Raw genomic sequence first — 12,431 nt, forward strand, 5'->3', positions numbered from 1 at the left:
TGTTTTGCTTACTCACAACTGTAAACCTACTTTTGTCCCACCCTGCATATACTATACTTGTTTTCCTATATGTACATACCTTTTAGCTTAAAGGAAACACTTCTCTTTGGCATATCCAAATTGCCAGCATCTTTACCCTTGTGCTTTGGGGCCATTGTTAAGTAAAATAAGGATTACTGGAATATAAACACTGCAACAGTCAATCTGATAGCCGACATGGTTATTAAGTGACTAACTGGTAGGCATCCTATGCAGCATAAATACCCTGCACAAAGAGATGATGCACATCCCAGGTGAGAGGGAGCAGGTGAATTCCGAAAGGCAGAAGTTTTCTTCACACTACTCAGAACTGCATGCAATTTAAAGTGTATGAATTATTTACTTCTGGGATTTTCCACCTGTGGTTGATTGAGGGTAACTGAAACCCCAGAGAATGAAACCATGGATTGGGGTGGGGGGACTACCACTGTAAACTCTAAGAGGATAGGAGGAACTTTTGTCTGTTTTGTTTACAGCTGCTTTGTTCAGAGCTGACACATAGCAGCCACTCAATAGTATTTATGGAATAGATGAATGGATGGATGGAGATGGCACAACACAAAACAGTGAGGTATGGGACTGAAAAAAAGATTAAAATCTGAGTTAGATATTCCACATCCATTGCCTCATTCCATGCATTTAGGTGGCCCCTCCCCATTGCTTCCACTGAACTGCATGAAATATAAGCACCCCTGCTCCAAAGAGATTGAAGGAGAAACTGAATGGTCCCAGAGAAAAGACCTCCACCTATTAACATGGAGAAGTTCCCCACTGAAAATGCCAGCTCATCTATTGATCAGACTATAGTAGGGCCTACTGATGTGTCCCAGCCATGCTAAAAACTCTCAGTCAGCTTTAACAATTTTTAAAACAGCTTCATGGATATAACTGACTTGTAATAAAATGCACATATTTATTGTATACAATTTGACGAACACTTTCATGAGTAGATACCTATGGAACCATCATCACAACCAAGATAACAAAGATTTCCATCACTCCCCAAAGTTTCCATGTGATCTATTCCTTTGGAGTTCATCCCTCCTTCAACCCCTAAACCTAGGCAATGGCTAATCTGCCTTGTGTCATTAGGGATTAATTTGCATTTTCTCAATTTAAAAAAAATGGAGTCATACAGAATGTACTCTCTTTTCATCTGGCTTCTTTTACTCAGTATAATGGTTTGGAGATTCATCCATGTTGTTTTATATATTAATAGTTCTTTTCTTTTTAGTGTTGAGTAGTAGTCCATGGTATGGATGTATCACAATGTGTTTATTCATTTACTTGTTGATGGGTCATTCCCAGTTTTTTACTATTACAAGTAAAAGCTGTTATGAACATTTGCATGTAAGTGTACAAATCTTTATAACTATATTGAGAAGGAGGGAAGAGAGAAAGTATACAGGGTGGTGTTATGAGAGACTTAAATCCTTAACCACCATAACAGATCATCATTACTTTCTTTAGTTGTTAAATCAAGAAATAGAGGGATCAATTGTGTATGAGAGGGGCTGCTGGTAGCGGCAGTCCCGGTAGAAGGTAGAAGGTATGAATTTGCACCCTCCTACCCTAGGCTGCAGGGAACAGGCTTTCTGGGTTTCTGGAGGCAGGGGAGGAAGAAAATTTCAACCAGACAACTTGTAAGAGTTCCACAGAGGAATTGGGAGATGATGAGTATTGGAGGAACCAGTCAGACACAGAGGATGAGGTGGACTCTGACCTTGACATCAGCCAAGAGGATGAACCATCCAGGGATGGAGAAGAAGAGCCAAGAAGGAAACACCAAGAAGTCATCAAAGTCCATAAGGAGGCTCTCGAGAGCTTGAGGCCGGGAAAGGTCAGCACCCAGCTGGTAGCTCTCAGGAGGCCTGAGAAGAGAAGACACTGCTACCATTAGAACACAGGATGATGGCTCCGACAGTCAGAATTTCATGCATCAGTCTACAGGTGAACACACACCTGTGTGTTCCTGCAGGTACAGGAGAGTCAGGGCTAGTCAAGTAGCAAAAAAGGCCCTACTGTGACAGGCCACCCACCCAGGGGTTGCTGCTCAGGGAGGCCAAGATCACAGAGGAACTCAACTTACTTTCACTGGAGACATATGAGCAACTTTGGGCTGACAAATAGAAGCAGGTTCACAAGAAGCAAAAGTGTCCTGGGCCCTTAATTACCTGCACTCATTGACAGTGCTGCTGGTTGGGAACCAGACCCTGAAGAAGAGAATATTGATATGGAAGGATTTGATCCTGCTCCCACGGCTTCTGCATTGACTCCTGTGTTGGGACAGGACCTGTCTCCTCGTGCTCACTGCTCACATATCTTCACTTTTACTGATGATGACACATTTGAGGAACGGTTTCCCCAAGAGCAGCCCCCAAAGGCCCCTGTTTGGGGGATCTGCCCAGTGACCCATTGCCCAGCCCTATACCTGGATCCTGTTATAGACATACCTACTATAGCACTATGTCAGCCTTTAAGATCATTTCTGAGGCCCAAAAGAAGCACATTACTGTCCACAGCCTGCCACCCACTGCCTTGGCCCTGGGCCCCAGCCCACCACTCCTTCCTGAGCCCCTCCCTGGCTCAGGGTCTCAGGCCTTGCACCAGAAAATCATCATCAAGGGAAAAGATGTCTAGTCCTGAGAAATCTCTTTCTTGCCTGACTTGGGCTCTCAATGTCTCCCCTCCCCGCAAACTCCACCCTCCCCCCACTCCCTGTTTCTCCCTTTGTTATCTCTAATCTTTGCCCAGACTTTGTTTGTTTGTTTGTTTGTTTGTTTCACCAGGCTTCCCCTTAGTTCCTACTGGGTTTGTGTTTTTTTTAATCTAATAAAATTAAAAGGTTTTCCTCCCCACAAATAGTTCTAGAAGCAGATTATGGTAATATTTAAAAACCAGGCCCTGGCTGGTTTAGTTCAGTGGATTGAGTGCCATCCTTCGAACCATAGAGTCACTGGTTCGATTCCCAGGTAGGGCACATGCCTGGGTGGCAGGTCAGGTTAGGTCCCCAGTAGGGGGCATGTGAGAAGCAAGCACACATTGGTGTGCTCTCACATTCTTTCCCTCTCTTTTTCCCTGCCTTCCCCTCTCTCTAAAAATAAATAAGTAAATAAAATCTTTAAAAAATAAATCAGGCCCTAGCTGGGTGGTTCAGTTGGTTGGAGCGTCATCCCCCAAAATTGCATACACCAAAAGGTTGTGGGTTGGGTTGGATTCCTGGTCAGGGCACATACCTAGGTAGCAGGTTTGGCCCCAGTTGGGGTGAGTAGGGGAGGCAACCGATGGATGTTTCTCTCTCACATAGAAGTTTCTCTCTTTCTCTCTCTAAAATCAATAAACATATCTTCCACTGAGATTAAAAAATAAAAATCAGGGGGTGTTTACAGTGCTAGAAGAGTTTTCAAAGTAGCTGCTTTGGGAAATAGAACTGGGGTATGAAATAGAAATCATCTGTGTTTTCATATTAAGTTTCATAATCTTCTGACATTTTTTTTACCAAATACAGGCATTGCTTTGATAAATATAAAAGTTAATAATTTTAAAAAGTAAGGGTTAGCCAGATGAGAAAGATAATAAAGAGCACAGGCACACTGTAAATGCTAAATTGCTATACAAATGTGAGAGCTCATTTAACTTAAAATTGATAAATGCCATGAGCTCCTAAGTAAGGGATGCATGAAATATTAGCATGTCTAAGAATCAACTCAGTACAAATGACTAATAATCCAATGTAGTTTACTTAGTGATTTAGAAGAATAAAAATGCTGGAGACATACCCCATAATTCAGTAACCCCATTTCTAGGTGTGGAACCTAGAGAAAACTTCCATGTGTTCAAGGAGATAAGAATGCTCATTAACTCACTGAACAACAGAAAATTAGAGACAATCTAAATGTTCATCACTGAAGAAATGAATAAATAAAGTATTGTGCATAACTGGATGGAATGTTCAGAAATGAAAGGGAACTAATCAGATCTACATATAACTCTTGAAATAAATGATGAGTGAAAAAAGCAAATTGCCGAGTGACATTTACAATATTGCTTTTTGTCAATAAAAACAAAACCAAAGTTTTTTATGCATGCAAATATGTATGTAAAAGTATAAAAAGGGCTGCAATGCTATCCACCTAAGAGGTAATATTGGTGGTTACCACTGGGGCGAAGAGGAAAAGACTGAGTTTGGGTGTGAGCATCAAGGACACTGTCAGCTTTCTTTGTAATTTTTTCATTTATTTCTCCTCCTTCTATTCCTCCTTACACCTTCTACCTCGTTCTCCTTACACTTCCCCCTCTTACTTCTCTTCTTCATCCTTCTCCTTGGGCAGTGTTTTTACACTAGGTGAGTTATTTAAAAAAAAAAAAACATGCAAAAAAACCCAACAGTGAATACTTAATGCAATCTCCCTTCCTGAAAAAATATATTCAGGGCTAATTCTTTTCAAAGAAAAAGTAATTACCCGAATTTCAACGTAGAAATGTGTACCCTTTATGTTGTCAAGACAATATCAAAATACCATCAAGATGAACAAAATTGTCAATATCAGTTTGCACTACCCGACCTAACAAGGTGTCTTCTTGTTATTATTTGATATGTCCTTTTACCTGTCTTGTTTCATTCCTTACAAACTGCAGTTAAAACTATGCAGACAAAATAAACATATTTCATATTTATGTAACCGCAACTTTGATGTAAAAAAAAGATAAAAGCTTTGAAAATCTGTGAAAACAATGAAGTGAAGTATGGGATTACCATCACTACAAGCCAGTACACTACTGGTACTCTGCGACAAGAAAACGGGCAAACACAGCTGAGTCGATGCTGCTTGCGAGGACGAAATCCACAGAAAGAAATACTTAAAAAGTATAAGTGTCGGGCGCTGAATGGGCGTATTTTCAACTAGGACTCCTGCCAAAATAATATTTTATTCCGTGTGGGAGAAATTATAATCAACTGTTACTTCGTTTTGTATTGTTCAAACTTCTACTTTTAAATAGAGGCCAACCTGGGATGTCAAAAGTCTAGGGTTTTAATTCTGACACTAACGGGCGTTAGTCAAATTAGGTCCTCATCCGTGATTTAGGCTTGAGAATTTCGAATCTCCAAAGTCCCCGCCAGTTTTAAATTCTACGGTACGAGAATTTCGCCTCCCGCTGGTTCGCCAAAGACTTAGTTTGGCCCTCTCGTCTCACCGTCCAAGCAACCTCCTGAAACAATCCTAAGCTCCGCCCCCTCCGCTCTGGAGGGCGCGAAAACCCAATTGACAAGAAGTCCCTCCGAAGCCAGTCGGTCCGATTTGCGTTCGGCTTGCTGTCCCCGCTGGGGTCCCAGTCCCGAACGTCAAGCCTAAAGTGCCTGGCCCTGGAGAACCTCGCGGCTTACTGGCCGCGACCTAGGGTCCTGGTTGCCCGCCTTTTTTCACCGTCTCTTCCCGCGTTCGACTCGGCTGAGCCGGGCCCAGCCACTGCGACCGTTCTGGGCGGGTGGGCAGCGGGGAGTCCAAGACGGACCCGGCATTCCACCTCCTAGTTCTTACGGGAGTCAGCCGCCTCCATGGCCTCCAGGCATGCCAGGCTGGGCCGTACAAGGTCCTAGGAGCCGGGATTCCGGGAAGCAGGGAGCATGGTGGGGGTCCTGGCCATGGCGGCGGCAGCTGCTCCCACTGCGGTGAAGGACTACGAGATTGAGGTGAGCTTGAGCATCTCCCTCCTTCTGTTCGGGGTGGGTTAAAAATGATCACGACTTTGGGTCCTTGGGGGGAAAGGAGGGACATGGTGAGGCCCCACAGTTGTGACATTGTGTGGAACAATAGCTGGAGTGTGTCATTTCTTCAAGTCGTGGTAGTTCTTGACGAACACTGGTATTGTGAGATGTCTGCGGGACTAGGTAAGTTAGGACTTACGAATAACTCGACCAGTTCCTAGAACCTGAAATGTTGGCGGAACTTGATGTTTTTTGCACTTGTGAAATGTCATGGAGCATCCCAGGGTTAAGTCTCAGTTTGTGATAGGGTATTATAGAACTTCAGCGTCGAAAAGGATCTTTAAGTTCAATTAGTTCATCCATCTATCTGCTAGGAATGCCACTAAGAATGTCACTACAGGAATCAAACAAGGCACTTAAAAAATTCGTGGCTTTAGGGCCTAATATAGAGCAGGCAGGAGTCCTCGCATGACATACTGTTATTCTCTTGTGTATCATCAGTGAAATGCACTAAAATTTCAGTGAAATACACTAAGCTGTCCTTGAAAAGAGATTCTAATGTCTTGAAGTAGTGGAGTAGCATCTTAGAGTAGACTGTCGCTATATTTTTGAGCTTCTTTCATTTTTCATTTAAAACAATGATTCACAATCCGAGGTTTAATCCATTTACAAAAATATTCAGCATTGGTTTCTTCTAACTACAGTGGTAATGTTTTTCAATAATTAAAAGTAATTATGTTTTAATATTAGCACACAAGTTCTTAGATTTTCACATTTTTTAATGTACAATAAGTATTCTTTTTCTAGAGCATAGGGGAGTTATGAAGTGGTATGAGCCAATGACTTTGCTAGATCAGCGTAACAATAACCCACAACCTTCAGACCAGCTTGACTATGCTAGATCAAAGACCTGAAACATTGTAGATGATTAATAAGTATTAATTGCATGGGTGGCTCATTAAAAAATTAATTAGTAAATTACTACATAAATACATTTTAGATATATATTTCAAACAGGACAAAATTTTTATGAAATATTGTTTAGTAACAGTACAGTGGAGGACAGTATAATGGGAAAGAAACTAATACTGATATTCATTTCTTCCCTTTTTAAAAAATATTGATTGATTTTAAAGAGAGAGGTGGGGGTAGAGAGAGTGAGAGAGAGAGAGAGAGAGCAGTTTGTTATTTCGCCCATTCATGCATTCATTGGTTGCTTCTTGTATGTGCCCTGACTGGAGATCCAACTTACAGCCTTGGTTTTTCTGATGGATGCTAAGCCACCCTGCCAGGGCATTTTTAACCTTTTCATCTCAAGCGAGCATTGTAAATGAAATATGCATACCAGTGTCCTTGAAGTGGGCCAAGACGTATGTTCTTTATTTAACTGGGGCTCTTTCTTTTAAGAAAAATTTAAAAAATAAACCCCTCAGCTGAGGATATATGTTTTATTGATTTTTAGAGAGAGAGGAAGGGAGAAAGAGAGAGAGAAAGACATCGATGTGAGAATGAGAAACATCAATCGGTTGCCTCCCATACACGCCCCAGACCAGGTATCCAACCTGCAACCTAGGTAGGTGCCCTGACCGAGAATCCAACCCACAGCTTTTTGGTGTCTGGGCCAAAGCTTCAACCAGTTGATCCACCTGGCCAGGGCATAACTGGGGCTCTTTCCTATATTTTATTTTTATTTTGTAAGTACTATTTTTCAGTTATAGTTTACATTTAATTATTTCGTATTAGTTTCAAGTATACAGCATAGTAGTTAGACAATGGTATACTTTACGAAGTGATATCCTTGATATTTCCATACCTACCTGGTACTGTACATAGTTATTACACTCTTATTGACTATATTCCCTATGCTGTACTTTCTTATTTTTTAGAATCAAGTAACTTGTCTAGTCAGTAATTGTTGTTATGCTCATAATTGTTAAATTTAGGTAGTTGCTCAGCTTGTCTCAGGTGTGAAGAAGGACTTTTGGTACTTGAATTACATAGTTTTTGATTTTTGTGTGGTCAGTTTAATCAATCTTTTTAAAAGATTTATTTATTTATTTTTAGAGAGAAAGGAAGGGAGGGAGGGAGAGAGGGAAAGAAACGTCAATGCGTGGTTGCCTCTCATGCATCCCCTACTGGGAACCTGGCCTGCAACCCAGGCAAGTGCCCTGACTGGGAATTGAACCTGCATCCCTTTGGTTCACAGGCCCGCACTCAATCTACTGGGCTACACAAGCCAGGGCTAATCAATCTTTTTATTACAGCTTCTGCTTTTGGCACCCTGTTTCTATTTCATAATAATGATACTGTTTAGTATTTTAAGGATAAGGGCCTTATATACATTATTTTACTTAATATCAACCCTGTGATGAGGTACTAATAAACTATATTCTACAGATGAGAGAAGGTTAAAATTAATTAAAAGTAATTTAAGTTAATTAAAAAAGTTAAAAATAATTTGCTTAAGGTCCCGCACTAGTAGATGCCAGAGCCAACACTTGAACTTAGATCTGCCTGATTCTGGAGCTGGATATTATGCTGCTAATACCATCTCAGGGTAATAATAATAAAATCTGTTAGCATTTTCTTCTAATACGCTTACCATTTAATCTTCACATAAAATTTTAATTTATCTATAATTTATTTCATCTCATGATTTATCCAAATGGTGAGAATTTGTCCCAATACCATTTACTACTTTGCCCACTAACCTGAATGCTACTGTTATCATATACGAAGTTCTTAAATATACACTTAAGTCTTTTTCTGGTTTTCTAATCCATTTCATTAAGTGGTTTGCCTTTGTGCATTAGTACTATACTTTTAATCATGATAGCTTTGCAATGTTTTTTAATTTAATTGGCATTTAATGTCCCCATTCATTATTTATCTTTTAAATAATTTCCTAGTTATTCTGGCAAATTTATTTTAACAAATGAACTGAGGGAAGTTAAAATCAAGGAAAAGACTGATAGAGCTTTTTGTAACCAATAAGCTTTTTCTATTATGTAAGTTACTAATTTATGACCAACAAAATATAACTTTTTAGCATTATAGTCATCTTGATGTTATAAAGCAGGCAGTAACTGTTTTAATAGCAAATTAAAGCACTGGAAAGTTTTGTTCATGGTTAATGTCCTTCATCATAATTTTTACTTGATAAGTAAATTTTGGGCTCCTGGGTTTATTCACTGTATACCTGTTTTTTAGAAATAGACATTTTGTTTATTTTTAACTAAAAAAGTAAAAACAGAACAGAATTAATATTTGTAGAGTTCCTACCATGTATCTGACTTCACATATTTTTATGTAGCATGTTCACTGCAAATTCTGTGAGATGGATGGTACTATTCAAAGGTTATAGAATGAACAGAGGTTAACAGAAATTAACACATTTGTACCCAAACATAGTGGCCTTGAAACTTTCTAAAAAAGATATTTGTTTGTTTATTTTTAGAGAGAGGGGAGGTGAGGGAGGAGAAGAGGGAGAGGAACATCTGTGTGTGAGAGAAACATCAACTGGCTGCCTCTAGCATATGCCCCCGCTGGGACCAAATCTACAACCTAGGCATGTGCCCTGGCTGGGAATTGAACCTGTGACCTTCTGCTTTGCGGGCTAATTCTCAACCAACTGAGCCACACCAGTCAGGGCAAAACTTTTTATTGAAATATTATATATACATATATATATATATATATATATATATATATATATATATATATATAGTAAAGGCATTACTTGATGTGATGTTCTGATTTGAATTAGGTTTAACTTTGAGGCTCTTTTTCTTTCTGATAGATCATGTTTGTCACCTTAGGGAGCCTTCTTCTTTTGTCTAATTATGTAAAATACTAGATCCACGTTTAAAATGTATGTTTTGTATTATTTTGCTTGAAATAAACCTTTTTTTTTATTGATAGGCATGCAAAAAGCGAAGGAAAGATGATGACAGATCTTCCTGTGAAACAATTACAAGATATTTATCACCAATAGGGAAGACTGAAGACAGGGTTTTCTCTCAACCAAAATCCAGTAATATTCTGGATTATTTTAGAAAGACTTTACCCGCAAATGAGAAGGCTCAATCAGCAAAAGAGTACAAACTAAAGCCATCTGCACCATTGCCTGCTGACGTTGGCAAGGACTGTAAAATACCTTTGGAAATGTTCTCAAATGCAGAGTTTAAGAACAGAAGAAAGAGAGTTAATTTATCTCATCAACTAAATAACATTAAAACTGAAAATGAGTCTCCAATTGAAATTAGTAGTGATGATAGCAAAGAAGACTCTAGTTTAAATCATGATTTTGTGGAGAGTAGTACTTCTGTTTCACTTTACAAGAAACATGTAGAAATACATGCAGAAAGTATTCAAGATATCAGAAACCAGTCAAGCACTATGACCTCCAAAAAAAATTCTAAGAAAGTAAATCCCAAACAAGGGACCACAGAAAATAGTTGTAAAAAATTGAGGAAAAGGAAGCTCCGAGAGGTAATAGACCTATCTGAAAGTTTATCCTTGGCAGAAGAACTAAATCTCCTTGAAAAAGATGGTAAAGATAATAAACAAAGAATGCCTTCCCTAATTAATGAAATTGAGAGTACTGCAAATAATATAACTGAAACAACCCAGTTAACCGGGAGTACAATAACTGTCTCGTATGAGGAATTTTTAAAAAGTCACAAGGAAAATAAAGTGGAACAGATACCAGATTCTACAATGTCAATTTGTATTCCTTGCAAAACTGTTGATGATAGAGTCAGGAGTGGCTATATAAGTGATACAGAAATCTGTGAAGTCTCCCAACAAGTACGCTTTAAAACAGTTACTGTTCTTGCACAAGTTCACCCCATTCCCCCCAAAAAGAAAGGGAAAATACCCTCAATTTTCTTGAAACAAAAGCAGTTGGAAATGGAAAATAGTCTGTCTGATCCTGAGAATGAACAGACAATTCAGAAAAGAAAATCTAATGTTGTAATACAGGAAGAAGAACTAGAATTGGCAGTATTGGAAGCTGGAAGTTCTGAAGCTGTGAAATCAAAATGTACTCTAGAAGAAAGACAACAATTTATGAAAGCATTTAGGCAGCCAGCATCAGATGCACTTAAAAATGGAGCCAGAAAGTCTGATAAGCAGAAAGAGCTCACTGAAAAATCTTCAAATGAGGAAGGAAGAGACAATAATTCAACAAAAATCATGGAAAATCCCAATATCCAAGTGGTTTCAAATAATGGCAATTCACAGTCACACACTAATAAAGGAAGTTTTCCTAAGGAGAGATGTAAAAAGATGAAGAAAAAGAATAAGAAAGTGTTAGATACTGGTGTTACTTTGGGTGAAAATAGAGAGGGAAATACTCGAAAGAAAGAAACAACTTTTTCCTTTAAAGGTAAACAAAATAAAAATAGGCTTAGAATGAGTTTAAGACAAAAGAAAAGAGAAGTTTTCAAAAACAGCCCTTTATTTAATAGTGAAAGTCTTGTCTGTGAAGATACAACAAATGATGACCCTCTAAAGATTTTTTCTCTTCGTAACAGTAAGTCTTCAAGAAAAACTAGCACACCAGTTAAGGATAAGGTTATACATTCTACAGCTGAAACTGAAGACTGCTTGCTAAATGTTTCTACACCCAGGTTAACCAGAAGATCTGCAAGTGGTAGTAGGACACCTACTACAATAATCATCAGAGATACAGATCATGGAGATGCACAAGACAGCCCAGTAAAAGCTTCCACTCCAAAAGCAGCCAACTTCACAGAAAAGCATAGCTTGTATACAGCAGAATTAATAACAGTAGCCTCTGATTCAGAGAGTCCTATTAGGTAAGGTAAAGTTTAGTTTTTGTTCTAAAGTTTTAAGTATTCTACATATACTGTTGTTAGCTGGGGAGGAAAATACTTTACCCATTAGAGAGTATTATTTTTTTCCAGAACATAACTGCTTTATAAGGAAAAAAAAACCAGGGTTTCAGAGATGTTAATTTTCCACATTTAATAAAGTTAGTCATGATTTCAGAAGAATTCTAGATATATTTTAGATGAGTTCTAAACTCATAACAGTTGCTGGATGAAATATTCATGAAATATGAATTCTGTGCATTTAACAAATGAGATTAAAAATTATAGATTTTTATTTCTTGGGTAAACTGGGCCATGTACTGTGAGTCTTTATTTGCATATTGATTCTGGCTAATATAAGAGTGATCTTAGGGGCTAATTTTCTGTAAAGCTTATGATTTCTAAAATAAGTAATTTACATTACAAGTTTAATTTTGTTTTTTAAATATATTTTATTGGTTATGCCATTACAGTTGTCCCATTTTCCCCCTTCACTGCCCTTTACCCTGCCCAACCCCTCCCACCCACATTCCCCCCCTTTTGTTTATGTCCATGTGTCATAAGTTCTTTAGCTTCTACATTTCCCATACTATTCTTGTCCTCCCCCTATCTATTTTCTACCTATTGTCTGTGCTACTTATTCTCTATATCTTTCCCCCTCTCTCCTCCTTCCACTTCCCTGTTACTAACCCTCCATGTGATCTCCATTTCTGTGGTCTGTTCCTGTTCTAGTTGTTTGCTTAGTTTGCTTTTGTTTTAGGTATGGTTGTTACTAACTGTGAGTTTCATGTCTTTTTTTACTGTTCATATTTTTTATCTTCTTTTTCTTAGGTAAATCCCTTTAACAT

General features: G+C 38.6%; 1 protein-coding gene and 1 pseudogene across 2 annotated transcripts in view; both read left to right on the plus strand.

The window, feature by feature from the left end:
* The first annotated feature begins 794 nt into the window (after positions 1–794).
* Positions 795–2,784, plus strand: LOC114503799 (annotated as a pseudogene).
* A 2,485-nt stretch (positions 2,785–5,269) lies between these two features.
* ATAD5 (ATPase family AAA domain containing 5) overlaps positions 5,270–12,431 on the plus strand; it is a 49,771-nt gene continuing 42,609 nt past the window's right edge. The window contains exons 1-3 of one of the 2 annotated variants that reach the window (XM_028519658.2): positions 5,270–5,731; positions 7,209–7,319; positions 9,668–11,568. In XM_028519658.2, coding sequence (XP_028375459.1) covers positions 9,911–11,568 — 1,658 coding nt within the window. In that variant the 5' untranslated portion in view covers positions 5,270–5,731; positions 7,209–7,319; positions 9,668–9,910. The remainder of the gene's footprint in view (positions 5,732–7,208; positions 7,320–9,667; positions 11,569–12,431) is intronic. The other variant, XM_028519656.2, reaches the window with a different exon arrangement.

This window comes from Phyllostomus discolor, chromosome 8 (assembly GCF_004126475.2).
Source record: "Phyllostomus discolor isolate MPI-MPIP mPhyDis1 chromosome 8, mPhyDis1.pri.v3, whole genome shotgun sequence".
NCBI lineage: Eukaryota > Metazoa > Chordata > Mammalia > Chiroptera > Phyllostomidae > Phyllostomus > Phyllostomus discolor.